A 13,715-nucleotide genomic window follows, 5' to 3' on the forward strand; every position below is an offset into this window, starting at 1 on the left:
TTTATTTATTGCCCCTTACACAAATAATTCTTCCCATTGTGTAAGAACCATTTAACTATCAAATGGGCCCTTCCCATTTGATTGTTAAATTATTAGTTGACATTTGTGTATTTTTAATTCTACATAAAATTTTAAATCTGACTACTGTTAAATAGTTGTAGACTTTGTGCGTACTCACGGACTTTCCTCTTTTTAAATTTTGTTTAAAAGATGTATAAGGTAGTTCACAATATTTGATTACAATTAATTTTCAAACACCAATCCCACCACCATTACACCTTCCCACAACCAAATTTGGGATGTTTCCATTCAAAGTCCCAATCGCTGCCCCAAAGCATAACCAAAATAATATATTTTGTATTATCTGTTATGAAAGGCCACTGAAAATGCTACAAAAAAGTATCCATAGAGGAAGCAGTGTGAATATTGTTCTATTTTGGCAGGGGATATTAAGACATTCTTTAGGGAAATGGAGTGAGAGTACAGTGGGTAGGGTGTTTGCCTTGCATGCAGCCGACCTCGGTTCGGTTCCCAGCATCCCCTCTGGTCCCCTGAGCACCTCCAGGAGTGATTTTTTTAAATTAGTGAAACACCATGAAGTACAGTTGTAGACTTACAAATTTTTGTGCTTGGGTTTCAATTATACAATGATTAAGTACCCATCCCTCCACCAGTGCCCATTTTCCACCACCACATGTCCCAGCATCCCACCCACCCCTCATCCCCCCATCCCACCCTGCCTCTGTGGCAGGGCATTCCCTTTTGTTCTCTCTCTCCTTTGGGTGCTCTTGTTTGCAAAAGAGGCATTGAGTGGCAATCAAATTCGGTCTATAGTCTACTTTCAGCATGCTTCTTCCATCCTGGGCGAATCCTCCCAACATCCTTTATTTGGTGCTCCCTTCTCTATCTGAGCTCCCTTTTCCCCTAGCATGTGTGGCTGGCCTCCAAGCCATGGAGCAAGCCTCCTGGTACTAATCTCGGCCACTCGGGTGTTAGTCTCCTATTTTGTTACTTTATGTTCCCCAGATGAATGCAATCTTTCCATGTCTATCCCTCTCTTTCTGACTCATTTCGCTTAACATGATACTTTCCATGTTGTACCACTTGTATGTCAATTTCATGACTTCATCTTTTCTAACAGCTACATAGTACCAGGAGTGATTCTTGAGTGCAGAGCCAGGAGTAACCCCTGAGTATTTCCGGGGATAACCGAAAAAGCAAAAAAAAAAAAAAGTCATTCTTAGGATATCACTAACATGTTGACAAAGGTTGAGTGATGTGAGCTTTTCTATATATATCTGAAGATATGTATATATATATGCAAATATATATTTCCCTCTATGATTTATTGCCTATTATTTGAACCCCATCAAATGTGGTATGGTACTTATGGAGAATGGCCAGGGAGTGTCTGATGATTTGCAGCCATGTGGCCCAGGAATATGCTAACTCCTATATGAGACTGGGTCCAAGTGGTCCAAGTGTGTGGGGAGCAACCTTGAGTGTGCTGGTGATTGGATTCTGGAGGTTTTCGGCTGCTGGGCTGGGTCCCTTGGGGCAGGGCGTGTAGGGGTAGGGTGGTGGCGGGTGCCGGGTGGATGGGACCCACCCCCCATCTGGAGCACCTTGAGTGAAACAGCCTGGGATGAAGTCCGGTGGCATGGCAATGGTGGGCCAGACCATCCTCTTGATTCCCAATGGATTTTACAAAAATTTTAATAGAAATCTCCCATATTTTAATATTTTTATTACAATTTACTTGACATTTTAGTGTGTTTATGGAAGGAATAAAATCAATTTTAACTCAATTAATCATACTGCTGAAAACTAACTTCCAAGTTTTCCTGGTAAATGTAAATGACAAAAATACCATTCTCTTATTTGTAATTATGAAAGAGGTTTTTATTCCATGTGGAATAAAATGTAGTCTGTTTCTCTTGGACTTCTCTTTCTCTTTACAGGTACTTTCTGTTTTTTCATTGCACCTCATTTATCTCTTCTTGTGTGTTAGCTGTGCTCTATCCACACTAGCTGTTCTTTTTTTTCTAGAACATGCCTCATTTCCTTTCCTAAATTATTTTTCCAATGAATCTTTCAATTGTCCCTGAATATCATATTATCTATCACATCAACATGTTTATTTTACTCACAGTATCTAATGCAATCTATATCTTTTGTTTAATTGCAACTTTTCTGCCTCTTCCGAAGAGAGCTTATGCTACATGTTGAAGCAATTTTGTTCTTAGTAATAGTTTTATCATCAGCATACAGTGTCTGATGGTGAGTGGACATGTATTCAATGAATGGAGATAGAATTGATATTTAAAATCTTCTCACTAAAGTTTATATTTTTTTTTACAAAAAGTAAAATAGACAAGGAGAGTAGTTGCAACAAATTTTATTTTATTTATTTTTATTTATTTTATAAAGATACTTTATGCCCTCATTCATGTCATTTGACTTCAAGTTTTCTTTAACATTAAGAAATGAAGAGTAAAAACATTCAAAGTTTTTAGAGGTAGGGGACGTAATTTTTCACTTAATTGTAGCATATTCTTTATTTTTCTAATCTAAAGATTATGAGTGAAAAATGTTACATTACAGATTTTATTCAAATAAGCCATCTTTATTTTATATTCTGAAGGTAATAAGCTATTCAAGATCACAAAATATTTGAGATCTTTAAAATAATCATTTTCTAACCTCTCTGGTCCTATCATCTTACTAGTGATCTCGATAAAAGGTATTTGAGGCCTATATTAGAAATTCAGAAAGATAATGGGTAGAGTATAGTATAATACCTGACCATCCTCCGATGAATATAATGAATTTCTAAAAACATATGAACATATTGATATATATAGATGAAGGCAATACCTTTGATCTCATTTTTAAAATAGCAAAAACATTTTTTTTTGCATCACACCTGGCGATGCACAGGGATTGCTCCTGGCTCTGCACTCAGGAATTACCCCTGGCAGTGCTCAGGGGACCATATGGGATGCTGGGAATTGAACCCAGGTCTTCTGTGTGCAAGGGAAATGTGCTATCACCCAAGCCTCCTAAAATGGCAAAAATCTTTAAAGCTATTCGCTCAAATACTTTTTATGAACTGGTTTTTAAATATCATTCATCTATTATTAAGGGTTGAATTATCCATGTCAATTGAGATCAATACTATATGAATTGAGATCTATACTATATGAATTGAGATCTGTACTATATTTGCAAAATGTTTACACTTGTATTAAAATGTTCTCTATGGGTGAATGGTTCAGTTATGGACTTATGAAATTGTTTGCACATGAGTGTAGGAGTACTATGCTAATTTTATTTATCAATTTAAGATATGAATCACCCTAATTTGGCTATACTTGAATATCTCTCACCCTAATTTTGCTCTACTTGAATATCTCTCAATATTTCTTTAGTCTTATTTCTGGTACCCAGTTCCTTAAAAACTGAAACATAAAAGCATTCAAAATCCATTGCTGAGTTATAAGCTTGATCATATGTGGGATAAGCTTTAACTTGGGAAACTAATTGCACATCTATATAGTAATTGTTTCCAGCAGTTTTTCCATAGGTTTACAGTACCATAGTGCTAATCTGCACTTTCCCAGGAATATTGTTTTAGAAAACCTACAATATTCATGAACTTGTTTTAGGGTTGGAAAGTAGGAATGATGTGTGTCTTTTCAATGAACATGTGTTGGTGAGTCTTTGGAAGAACATTACATATTCTTCCTTCCCACTCAGAGACACCTGTTCTTCAGCTTTAAATTAGCTTTAAAGTAACTAAAACTTGGCATGCTCTATGCACTTTTTTTTAGAAATTGGGATTAAAGGGGTTTGGGTATAATACAGTGGGTAAAGTGCTGTCTTTGCAGGTGGACTGCCAGGTTCAGTGCCCTAAGCCATGTAAAGAGTGATCTTTGAGCGCAGAAACATGCTCCAAGCATTGCTGGGTGTGGCCCTCCCCCTTCAAAAAATGAACTTGTAATTTAAGATTTAGAAACACAGAGTTAAGTCTTAGATATACTACTTATCAATTTATAAGTGTTGCAAAGTGTATTTTGTTAGGTATCTTAAAAAACAAAGCAAGTACGCATAAAAAGAGCAGGATGAAGGTGGTTTAGATGAGCTTTCAACAGAAATGTTATGGTGTCTCACAATTTCCCTTACAATACCTTTCTTATTTTTTCCTTTGGACCACACCTAATGGTGCTTGGGGGTTATGCATGACAAATTGCAAGGCAGAAGTGGGTGGACTTGTCAGTGGTGCTCAACAGGCCCCATAGTGCCAGGGAGTGACCCAAAGCTTCCAAATGCAAAACATATGCTTCAGCCATTTGATGTTTATAAGTGCTACCATCAGGTCTACCACCCACTTTAGGCTGCATTCCCAAGCAATCTGACTCTGGGAAGACCAAGGCCCGGTGTGCTGGGGGTCACGACCGGCCTCACACCATCCATGGACTGGGCCTCGATCAGAAGGACTTCTTCAACTCTCTTCTCAAAGTTCTTTACAAATTTCCCTTAAGATAATTGTTGATTATTGGTCTCGTGCTGGTATTCAGCCATAGATGGAGTTTATGATAGGAATGGAGTCAGGCTAGAGCGATAGCACAGTGGGTAGAGCATTTGTCTTGCGATTCCTCCACCCCTCTTGGAGAGCCCGTCAAGCTACCGAGAGTATCCCACCCACATGGCAGAGCCTGGCAAGCTCCTCATGACATATTCATTATGCCAAAAACAGTAACAACAAGTCTCACAGTGATGTTACAGGTGCCCGCTCGAGCAAATTGATGAGCAACGGGAGGACAGTGCTACAGTACTACCATCAAGTGAGGCTCAGATGTGAATTTTGTCACTGAGCAAAATAATTTAGACACAAGGGATGAAAATTTATTGATTGCCTATCTAAAATTTAAATTTACCTGGATCTCCTCCCGATTGAGTTATATTTATGTCTGTTAACACTATTTGTAACATAGTATTCCTAGTAAAAGACCAAATCAGACAGGTGTTAAAAATATTAAGAATATTGTTTATAAAAAATAATTTTTGAGAACTCTGGCTTATATTCTGTTTTCTTCCTTCCACTATGCTATTGTCTATCACCAAAGAAGAAATTGCTGGGGCTAGGGAATTTAAAGCATTAGGATGTGTATTCTGCACCTGAGTTCAATACTCAGCAGTGTATAGCCCAGCCAGTACTAAGTACTAATGGGCGCAACTCTGGTGGCTCCTGAGCATCAGTGGAGTGACTCTGGTGATCCCTAGAGCTACTGAACCAAGAACCAAGGGATACTAGCTGGGGGTAGGTTTTCTACCAAAAAGAAAATAATAAAAGAAAGGAAGATTCACTTACAATGCTCATCATAATAAGACCACCAATTATATAAACTGAACTTGTATTTACCCCCCCCCCTTTTTTTGTTAAATTAACCTAGATAAAAATTGGTTACTTGGGTGAAATGCCTTAATTGAATATAAGGTTCTTGGATCACGAGGAAATATTTCTATTTTTTTTTTACATCTTTACTCTTGAATTAGAGAATTTGGGAAGTTATACATTTTAATCTGCCACTGTAGCACTGTCTTAAATATTTCTATTTTTTTTACATCTTTACTCTTGAATTAGAGAATTTGGGAAGTTATACATTTTAATCTGCCACTGTAGCACTGTCTTCCTGTTGTTCATTGATTTGCTTGAATGGGCACCGGTGACGTCTCTATTGTGAGACTTGTTGTTACTGTTTTTGGCATATCAAATACGCCATGGGGAGTTTGCCAGACTCTGCTGTGCGGGCAGGATACTCTCAGTAGCTTGCCGGGCTCTCCGAGAGAGATGGAGGAATCGAACCTGGGTCATCTGTGGGCAAAGCAAATGCCTTACCCACTGTGCTATCTATCGCTCCAGCCCACATTTCAATCTACCAGAGGAAATCATTTTTTTGTTGCTTCACCCCACGTACTTAATTCCTTTACTCTAGCATTCATTCTCATGTTAGGAATCTATCTCGGTTCTTGGTTATACATAAATTCTTGGTTATAAATGCAAACCACTATTTCTCTAACTGGTCTTTCTCACCTTTTATAAACAGAGAGGGACGTAGACAAGACAGCCTGAAAACAAAAGTAGATAATGTCATAGCTAACTAGTGTGTACCTTGCCTATTTGAGAATAAAGAAAGTAAGCTCTTAGATTTAAGGAACTTTATTTTGTGTTTTCTGTGTCCAAGTCTTTTTAATTTTTATCTTGATGTCTTATAGCTTATGACTGGAAGAAGTAAAAATTACTGAAGGGCTTATCTAACACAATTTTATTTTATGTTTTGTGCTCAAATGACACAGAGAAATTAATATTCTTCACAGATACATTTTCATATTTCTTTGTTACACCAGATACAGTGTGCTAAGATCAGAGCTTCATCTCTATCTGAAGAGCACAGAGTTGCTGATCAAACACTAAGCAACAGTCACAAAGAGGGGCATGACTTTGTTTTGTTTTCCTGCTACAAAGTCATTATCTCTGGAGATGACTTTTAAATAAAGAACTAGGAGTTTATGAGTATATCAACAAGTCAAGTGTGACTTTGATACTCAAAGCAAATTTTTTCTAGGTTTGCTCTCCACTTTCTTTCCCTTGTTCACCTATATGTGTCTGGGATTATAGTTCACCATCCTGATTTCGAATTACTTACTTTTACTTTAAAATGAAGAATTGGGTTTTATATTCGGCATGGAGTATGTCCTACCCTCAATGAAAGTCATTCTGGAATATGGATTTTCCAAGTCTACTGATTTTGCTATTGAACTTGGATATTCATATAGACTAGCAGAGTCTTGTTGCTTCTTTGTGGCAACACTGAAAGGAATGGCACAGAACACAAAATCCGAAGGTAGCAGACTAAAGTCGTTGGGGGGTCGGGTGATCACAAACCTGCAAGAAAATTCAAAGATTACTTCAGAGTATTTTGGCTGGGACAGTGGTGGGCAAAGGCATGAATAAGGAAACCATTGTGTGTGGGGAGGAGTTGGGGGGAGTATGAAAATAAACTTTTTTGTTGTTGTTTCAATTTGTTAGTTTCTAAGTAGTGGTCAGTATGAGAGGCCCTAGACAAGCCATTAGGAAAAGGAACTGATCTCTGACTCAAAGACCAATTGTCTCTGGTCTCAGGCAGGGCATATACCTCTCTGGGTCTTGCTTTTCTCAGCATTTTGATAGGCTAAGGAAAGAACTGTTTTAGACTTATTTATAATGCCTTTTTCAACTTTAATAGTCTCTCTGCTTTTTAATATCCACAACATTAATGGATTCAATTGGCAGAATGCTGAGCTACAGTTTTTAAAACTCAAAGCTTTCATGCACTACCCAGGTATTTTTCCTACGTACAAATAATGATTATGCCACCAAATTTCACACTGAACATAGTGCAGTTAAAGAAGTAAAGGAATGAAGCTAAACAAAGTTCTCTTTAATTAACAAAAAGAGTGGCAAACAAATAGGGAATGTGCATGAGTCTTACAGACCATCTGGGGTTGGAAAACCACAGAAAGATTGAGTGAAGTGGTTTCCAGGAACAAAGAAAATACTCAATAAGTGTGAGTTGCATCAACACAAGCATGATCTTGTCAAAATAGTGAATTGGGATAATCTTACGTGATTTTTATTCTATATTTCTTGATTGCTAATTCAAAAAATTATCTCTTCTTTCCTAAGCATATCAATTCACTATTAACCTTTAATGAACACTCCTACTTTTATTTTTCTCACTAAGCATCTTGCAACTTCTATCAATTTCAAAAAACAAAGTTTATTGTGATCTTATTCTACTATTAAAAGAGAAATACAATCTCATTTTCTGACACTCTCAGGTATGAGCTATACATTCTCCCAAGTTCCATGATTCGTAAGATTTTCAGAGATGCTGAAAGATGGAAATAGAAGCATGCTTCCAAGTGCTGCTTCCAAAATATTACTCCAATCACACACCACTTTTATGTTAACATTCTACGGCTACAGGACCCTTTCTTTTGATTCACACATGTCATCTACCATAACCCCTACTTATTTAGAACTTGGAACTTGGCCTAGTTTTTTTTCTTGTGCTTGAGCTTCATTATTTTAGGTGATTACGGTTCTGTAAAATTCAGAATGTCAACATCCAGACATTTCTTTTCTTTCTACCATCCAGAACTCTATTCACTAGTCACCTTCCTAGACATATACTTGAAGGTATACTTTCTTAAATGTCCTCATTTATCATTTCTTAAACGTTTTTTTTTTATAGGAGTTGGTAGGCCATAATCAGCAGTCCTTGGGGACAACTTGTGGCTCAGTGACCAGGTGCTTGGGGAAGCATATACAGTGCAAGGTATCAATGTAGTGTCAGCTACATGCAAAGCAAATGCCTTAATCCCTAAACTATCTCTATGACCACCAAAATATCCTATTTCCTACAATTCAATAAGTACCTATCTCATCTTGTTTGCCCATGATTTTTCTCTCATTGCTTTACTCTAAGAATATCCTAAGAATACTTAACTTCACCAGGACTTTCTGATCCTGTGTCCTTTCAGATCACAGTCTTGTATTGCTTCTACAAATCCACACAAACCTCTTTTCAATTCATCTGTTAAATTGAACCTTTACCTCTTTCTGAATAGACCCTCTATTGATACTTCCTCTGTCTCTTCTCTTTGATGGAAATGCCTGTACTTTACTGAGAAATCCTAGTGCGAGATAAAAATTCCCTTAAGCATGCCTCTCATGTGGGGCTATATTTTCTTGGCATGCATTCATTTCCTTCCTTCTCCCACAAGCAAAGAAATGTATTTCTCTTCTCACTTTTAATGATTATTTGCCTTTCCTTTATGTTTTTCTGGAACAGGTTTTGTGAAACTATTATAATTTCATATAATTTTTCAGTTACTCCCTTTCACTTGAAGGAGTGTCTGTTTTCATTGTCACAATCTTAGTTTGAACCTGCATTACTATGCTTTCTCTTGACCCCTCACTTCCCTTCCTGTTCTTTATATAAACTTTCTCTATTTTAACGGCTGCTATCATATTGAACATTTTAAAGAAGAAATATGGACAAAAATGCCCCATAATTTATATTAATAAGGTACAGTGACTAAAGAAATACTCAATAAACTCATTGAGTTTATTACCAGGAAATAAGAAAATCTTTCTAGAATGGATAATGACTTTTTAGCTTTTAAAATTTGCATAGTCACGAATAAGTAATGTTACAAAAGAACCTCATTTTATTTGGGGGTCTACCTTATAATTTTCATTGATAAAGATATCACTGCTTTGTTATTTGAATTTTAGCCATATGATTGCCTGATCTGACATTGTTATTTATGTTCCTTATATTATTCTTGCAACTGTGAACCCTATATTCTGGGTTTCTCTCTCATGTTGTTCAAAGTATATTTTATACGTGGATGCAGGTATAGAATTTTACAAATTAGCATACTCCCCTTTTTTGATCATCTTTTTGATCATCGTCTTCATCCATTAGGCGGTATAGGCCAATGCACATAATTCCAAACATATCTAATGAGCCACAGAATAATTGTCCAAACAAGTTTCTTGGCTGGGGAGAGAAGATAAGTGATGGCATAGTAATCATGCGATAATAAAAAAAATTATGGGAGTGCTACTTGCCTTTCTTAAACACATTTTTAAAATATTTTTATGGCAGCAATGTCAAGTGACTTGGAGGCTGTGTTTGGAATGATCTTTGACCATCTAATCACAATGATTAGATGGTCAAATATTCACAATTATCTTCACATTTTTTAAAATTGGAAGACAACTCTTTTTTACACCAATAATTTTTTATGTCACTTTGATTTTTAAGAATCTCTGACTGTATCGTGTGGCTTATGGTTATGCTAGTTTTTATTACGACTGCTTTTTGGTAACAATTAAGAGTTAACAATGAGCAACAGGTCTGCAAAATCAGTTGAGTCAGGATATGAAGTCATCTCCAGAAAATGATTTTTTAATCCAATTCTGTGACAGATTGCTGTCCCAAGCATTTATCTTGATCTGGCCATTGAACTTGAGATGACCAAAACACTATAGGCAGACCACAGATTAAAAAGCAACACATGGGTTTGATAAGGACTACAGAGTACCGTGTTTTCAATTCTGTGATTCCTCTGGCATATCACTGTTTCACTGTCATCATATTGATGGTCAAATTACTTGAACGGGCACCAGTAATGTCTTTATTCCTCCCGGCCCTGAGGTTCTAGCAGCCTTTTCTTGCTTGTCTTTTCCCAATGATTGGAGGCTCTTTCAGGGTCAGGTGAATGAGACCTGTTGTCATTACGGGGAGCTTGCCAGGCTCTTCCCATGCGGGTGGGATACTCTTCATAGCTTGCCGGGCTCTCCAAAATGCATATATTTATATATTTTCTCTATGATTTGTTGCCTACTATCTTAACCCCATCAGATATGGTGTAGTAATTGTGGAAAATGGGTGGAAAGTTGTCTTATAATGTGAAAGATGAGACTAAACAGTATGAAACTAAGTAGTTATTTAACAAAACAGAGAAATCAAGATAATTTTTTCTTTTGAATTTTGAAATCTGGAGACAATGAAGATGAAGAATAGAAGAGCAGATTTTATGGTATGCAGTAAAAGTGATATTTTATTAATGGTCTACTCCAACAAAAATAACTGGTTCAAGTAAACAACCAAATATCATATCTAAAGGCCTAGTAATGGAAGAACAAACCAAATCAAAAGCCAGTAGAAAGAGTGAAAGAGTAAAGTCCTAAGAAATAGAATGGAAATAAAATAAAAGTGAAAATAAAGGATAAAAAATGGATAAAAGCAAGAGATGGTTCTTTGAAAAGATTTAAAAAAATAAGTAGATCTTTGCTAGACTAAGTAAGACCAAAAGAAAAATTCTAATTGAAAGAATTTGGAATTAAGGAGAAAAACTCATAACACATTGTGTGAGTACAAAAGATCATAACAGACTATTGATATTCATATGTGAATACATTGGACAACCTAAAAGAACTATATAAATCATTGTAATCTAAGGAAACTTCTAACATGTAACTAGGAAGAAAGTTTATAATAGGTCAAATAAAAATCATAAAATTATATGATCATATTAACAGACACTGATAATTATTTCACAATATTTAATACCTATTTTTAATTGAAGCTCACAATAAATTAGGAGTAGATAAAACACATCTCAACACAATAAAATCAATGTACACAAAACCACAGGTGACATTATATTCAAGGGTGAAAATTGAAAACTTCTTCCCTATGATCAGAAAACGATGTTCCCTCACACTACAATTTTCAACATAATATTTAAAGTTCTAGATAGAATAATCAAGCAAGAAACAGATATAATAATAATCCAAACCAGAAAAGAAGAAGGCTTTTTTGGGGGGTATGGTGCCTTCAGTAGGTCAATCTGTACCTGTGAGGCGAGTGCTTCAGCAGTCTGATAGCACCTTCGGAGCTCCAGATACCCCAAAATTGCTGCTGTGCCTTTGGAGACCCCAAAAACTTGGGGCAAAGTTTACCAAGAAAGCAAACGGCCAAAAGTTAGGCACGTGGGAGACACACTCACAAACCACCTTCGTCTCAGCTATATAATTGGAGGCATGACCTCTCTGGTTCCTGATCATGGCTTAATAGCCATGATCCCAGAGACTCAGAAACAAATCTCGAAACTCAAGAACTTTTGGCTAAAATGCATCTGGACCATGCAGTAGGTTACTGTCGCCAGGCCATCCCGGGGGGAAGGGGAAGGGTGCTGTCCCTCTGCCTACTCCCCCTTGGCAGCTCAGTGGCCACCATCCACCAGAGGCCATTGGACAGTCAGGTTTTGGCCCGCAGTGATGAGACATGTGGGGTCTCACGGGATGGGAGTGGAGCCGGCCCTTTCCTCCCCACCCCAACAAGATCCCAAGTCATCGCCCACAAACAGCCTCTCTGGCTCCTGATCAAGTTGCTTAATGGCCATGATCCAAGAGACTCAAAAACAAATCTCGGAACCCAGTGGCTTTTGGCAGAAATGCATCCAGACCCCCACAGATCTGAGTGTTGGGGTAAAATCACAAATAATAATGGTGGGTCTGATGTCAAAATATTGATTGTGATCAATGTAGAGAGAGAGAGTAATGTGAAATTCATCTGCCCCACAGCTTTATGGTTCAATAATGTAATTTCTGAGGAATTCGAAATGGGAGTGAATGTCTCTTGGAAGCACCTTCCTTCTGAATGCTGTGGCAAAATAGATACTTATGGAAACAAAGATCCTACAGCAGAGCTGCACAAATTTTGGGTAGAACCTTAAAAACACTGGCTGAATTACCAGAGGAATACAGAGACTTCTATGCTCAGCGAATGGTCTTACATATTCAAGACAAAGCCTACTGTAAAAACTTTGAATAAACAGATGATGAAAGAAAATGCAATGAATGTAAATTTTTATAATTTAGTTCAAATATGGGAGAAGTGGCATAACATCATCTTTTAAAGATTCTTTGTTATGGGAAAGATAAAGCAATTTCAGGTTTATAAATCAGCAAGTATGAAGAGATATTTGTAGAACAAATTGTTTTGGTTGGAAGAATACTGTTTTGTTGGAAGAATCCACCCTAGTTTTCAGATGCATATAACTGAAAGTTCAATTTAAAACAATAAAATGTATTGAATCATAAAAAAAGAACAGAAGAAGGGTGTTACATGCAGACAATGTATTAGAGGAAAGGGTCTTTTAGAAAGCAACTTCATTTATAAAAACCTAAATGCATCAATAAATTATCAAATTTCCTAATAAGGTCTAAACATACTGTGGAAAATTATAAAACATTATTTTAATAAGCGGTAGGGTGTTTGCCTTGCACGCAGCCAACATGGCCGATTCTTCCGCCCCTCTTGGAGAGCCCGGCAAGCTACTGAGAGTATCTCGCCCACATGGTAGAGCCTGGCAAGCTACCCGTGATGTATTCGATATGCCAAACACAGTAACAACAAAGTCTCCAATGGAGACATTACTGGGCCCGCTCGAGCAAATCGATGAACGATGGGAGGACAGTAACAGTTATTATTCTATAAAATACTGGAAATATATCCACATTCATTGACATGGAAGAATTAATATTGATAATATGCCTATATTACCTGAAGATTTTTAGAGTAAATATGATTCTTATAAAAATCCTAGTCATACTTTAAGAATAAACAAAACAAGCAATTTTAAAATTTGTATACCCAGAACAATTCTGAAAGAAAAGAACAATGGAAATAACATGTTCTCTAACTTCAAACTATACTGCAAAGCAAAAGTCATCAAAATAACATGACACTGGCAAAGAAACATACATATAAATTAACTAGTATAAAGAGAATAGAAATAGCATAAATATTCATACATGTATACATGTATACACACATTTAATTATTTCAAAGGAGTCAAATACGTATGAGGGAGAAAGAACCTTTTTTTCAACAAATGATGTTGGAGATGCTGTATGACCTCATGCAGAAAGAGGATCACCATTTATCACTATACACAAAAGAATTTAAAATTTGGGTATATGATATAAAACCTTACCATCAGTAGAAGAAAGCACAAGAGATTCACATTTAAATTTAGACCTCAGGGATGTATTTGAAATACATTCCAAAGGCGAAAGAAATAAAAGC

General features: G+C 36.6%; 1 protein-coding gene across 1 annotated transcript in view; it reads right to left on the bottom strand.

Moving 5' to 3' along the window:
* Positions 1–4,392: 4,392 nt before the first annotated feature.
* The window catches only part of KCNU1 (potassium calcium-activated channel subfamily U member 1), a 198,897-nt gene continuing 189,574 nt past the window's right edge, over positions 4,393–13,715 (bottom strand). Inside the window, exons 26-28 of the mRNA XM_056116667.1 lie at positions 9,506–9,614; positions 6,765–6,953; positions 4,393–4,538 (exon numbers count right to left, since the gene is read on the bottom strand). Of these exons, the coding sequence (XP_055972642.1) occupies positions 4,393–4,538; positions 6,765–6,953; positions 9,506–9,614 (444 nt within the window). The remainder of the gene's footprint in view (positions 4,539–6,764; positions 6,954–9,505; positions 9,615–13,715) is intronic.

The sequence above is a fragment of the Sorex fumeus genome, unplaced genomic scaffold, assembly GCF_029834395.1.
Source record: "Sorex fumeus unplaced genomic scaffold, SorFum_2.1 ptg000033l, whole genome shotgun sequence".
Taxonomy (NCBI): domain Eukaryota; kingdom Metazoa; phylum Chordata; class Mammalia; order Eulipotyphla; family Soricidae; genus Sorex; species Sorex fumeus.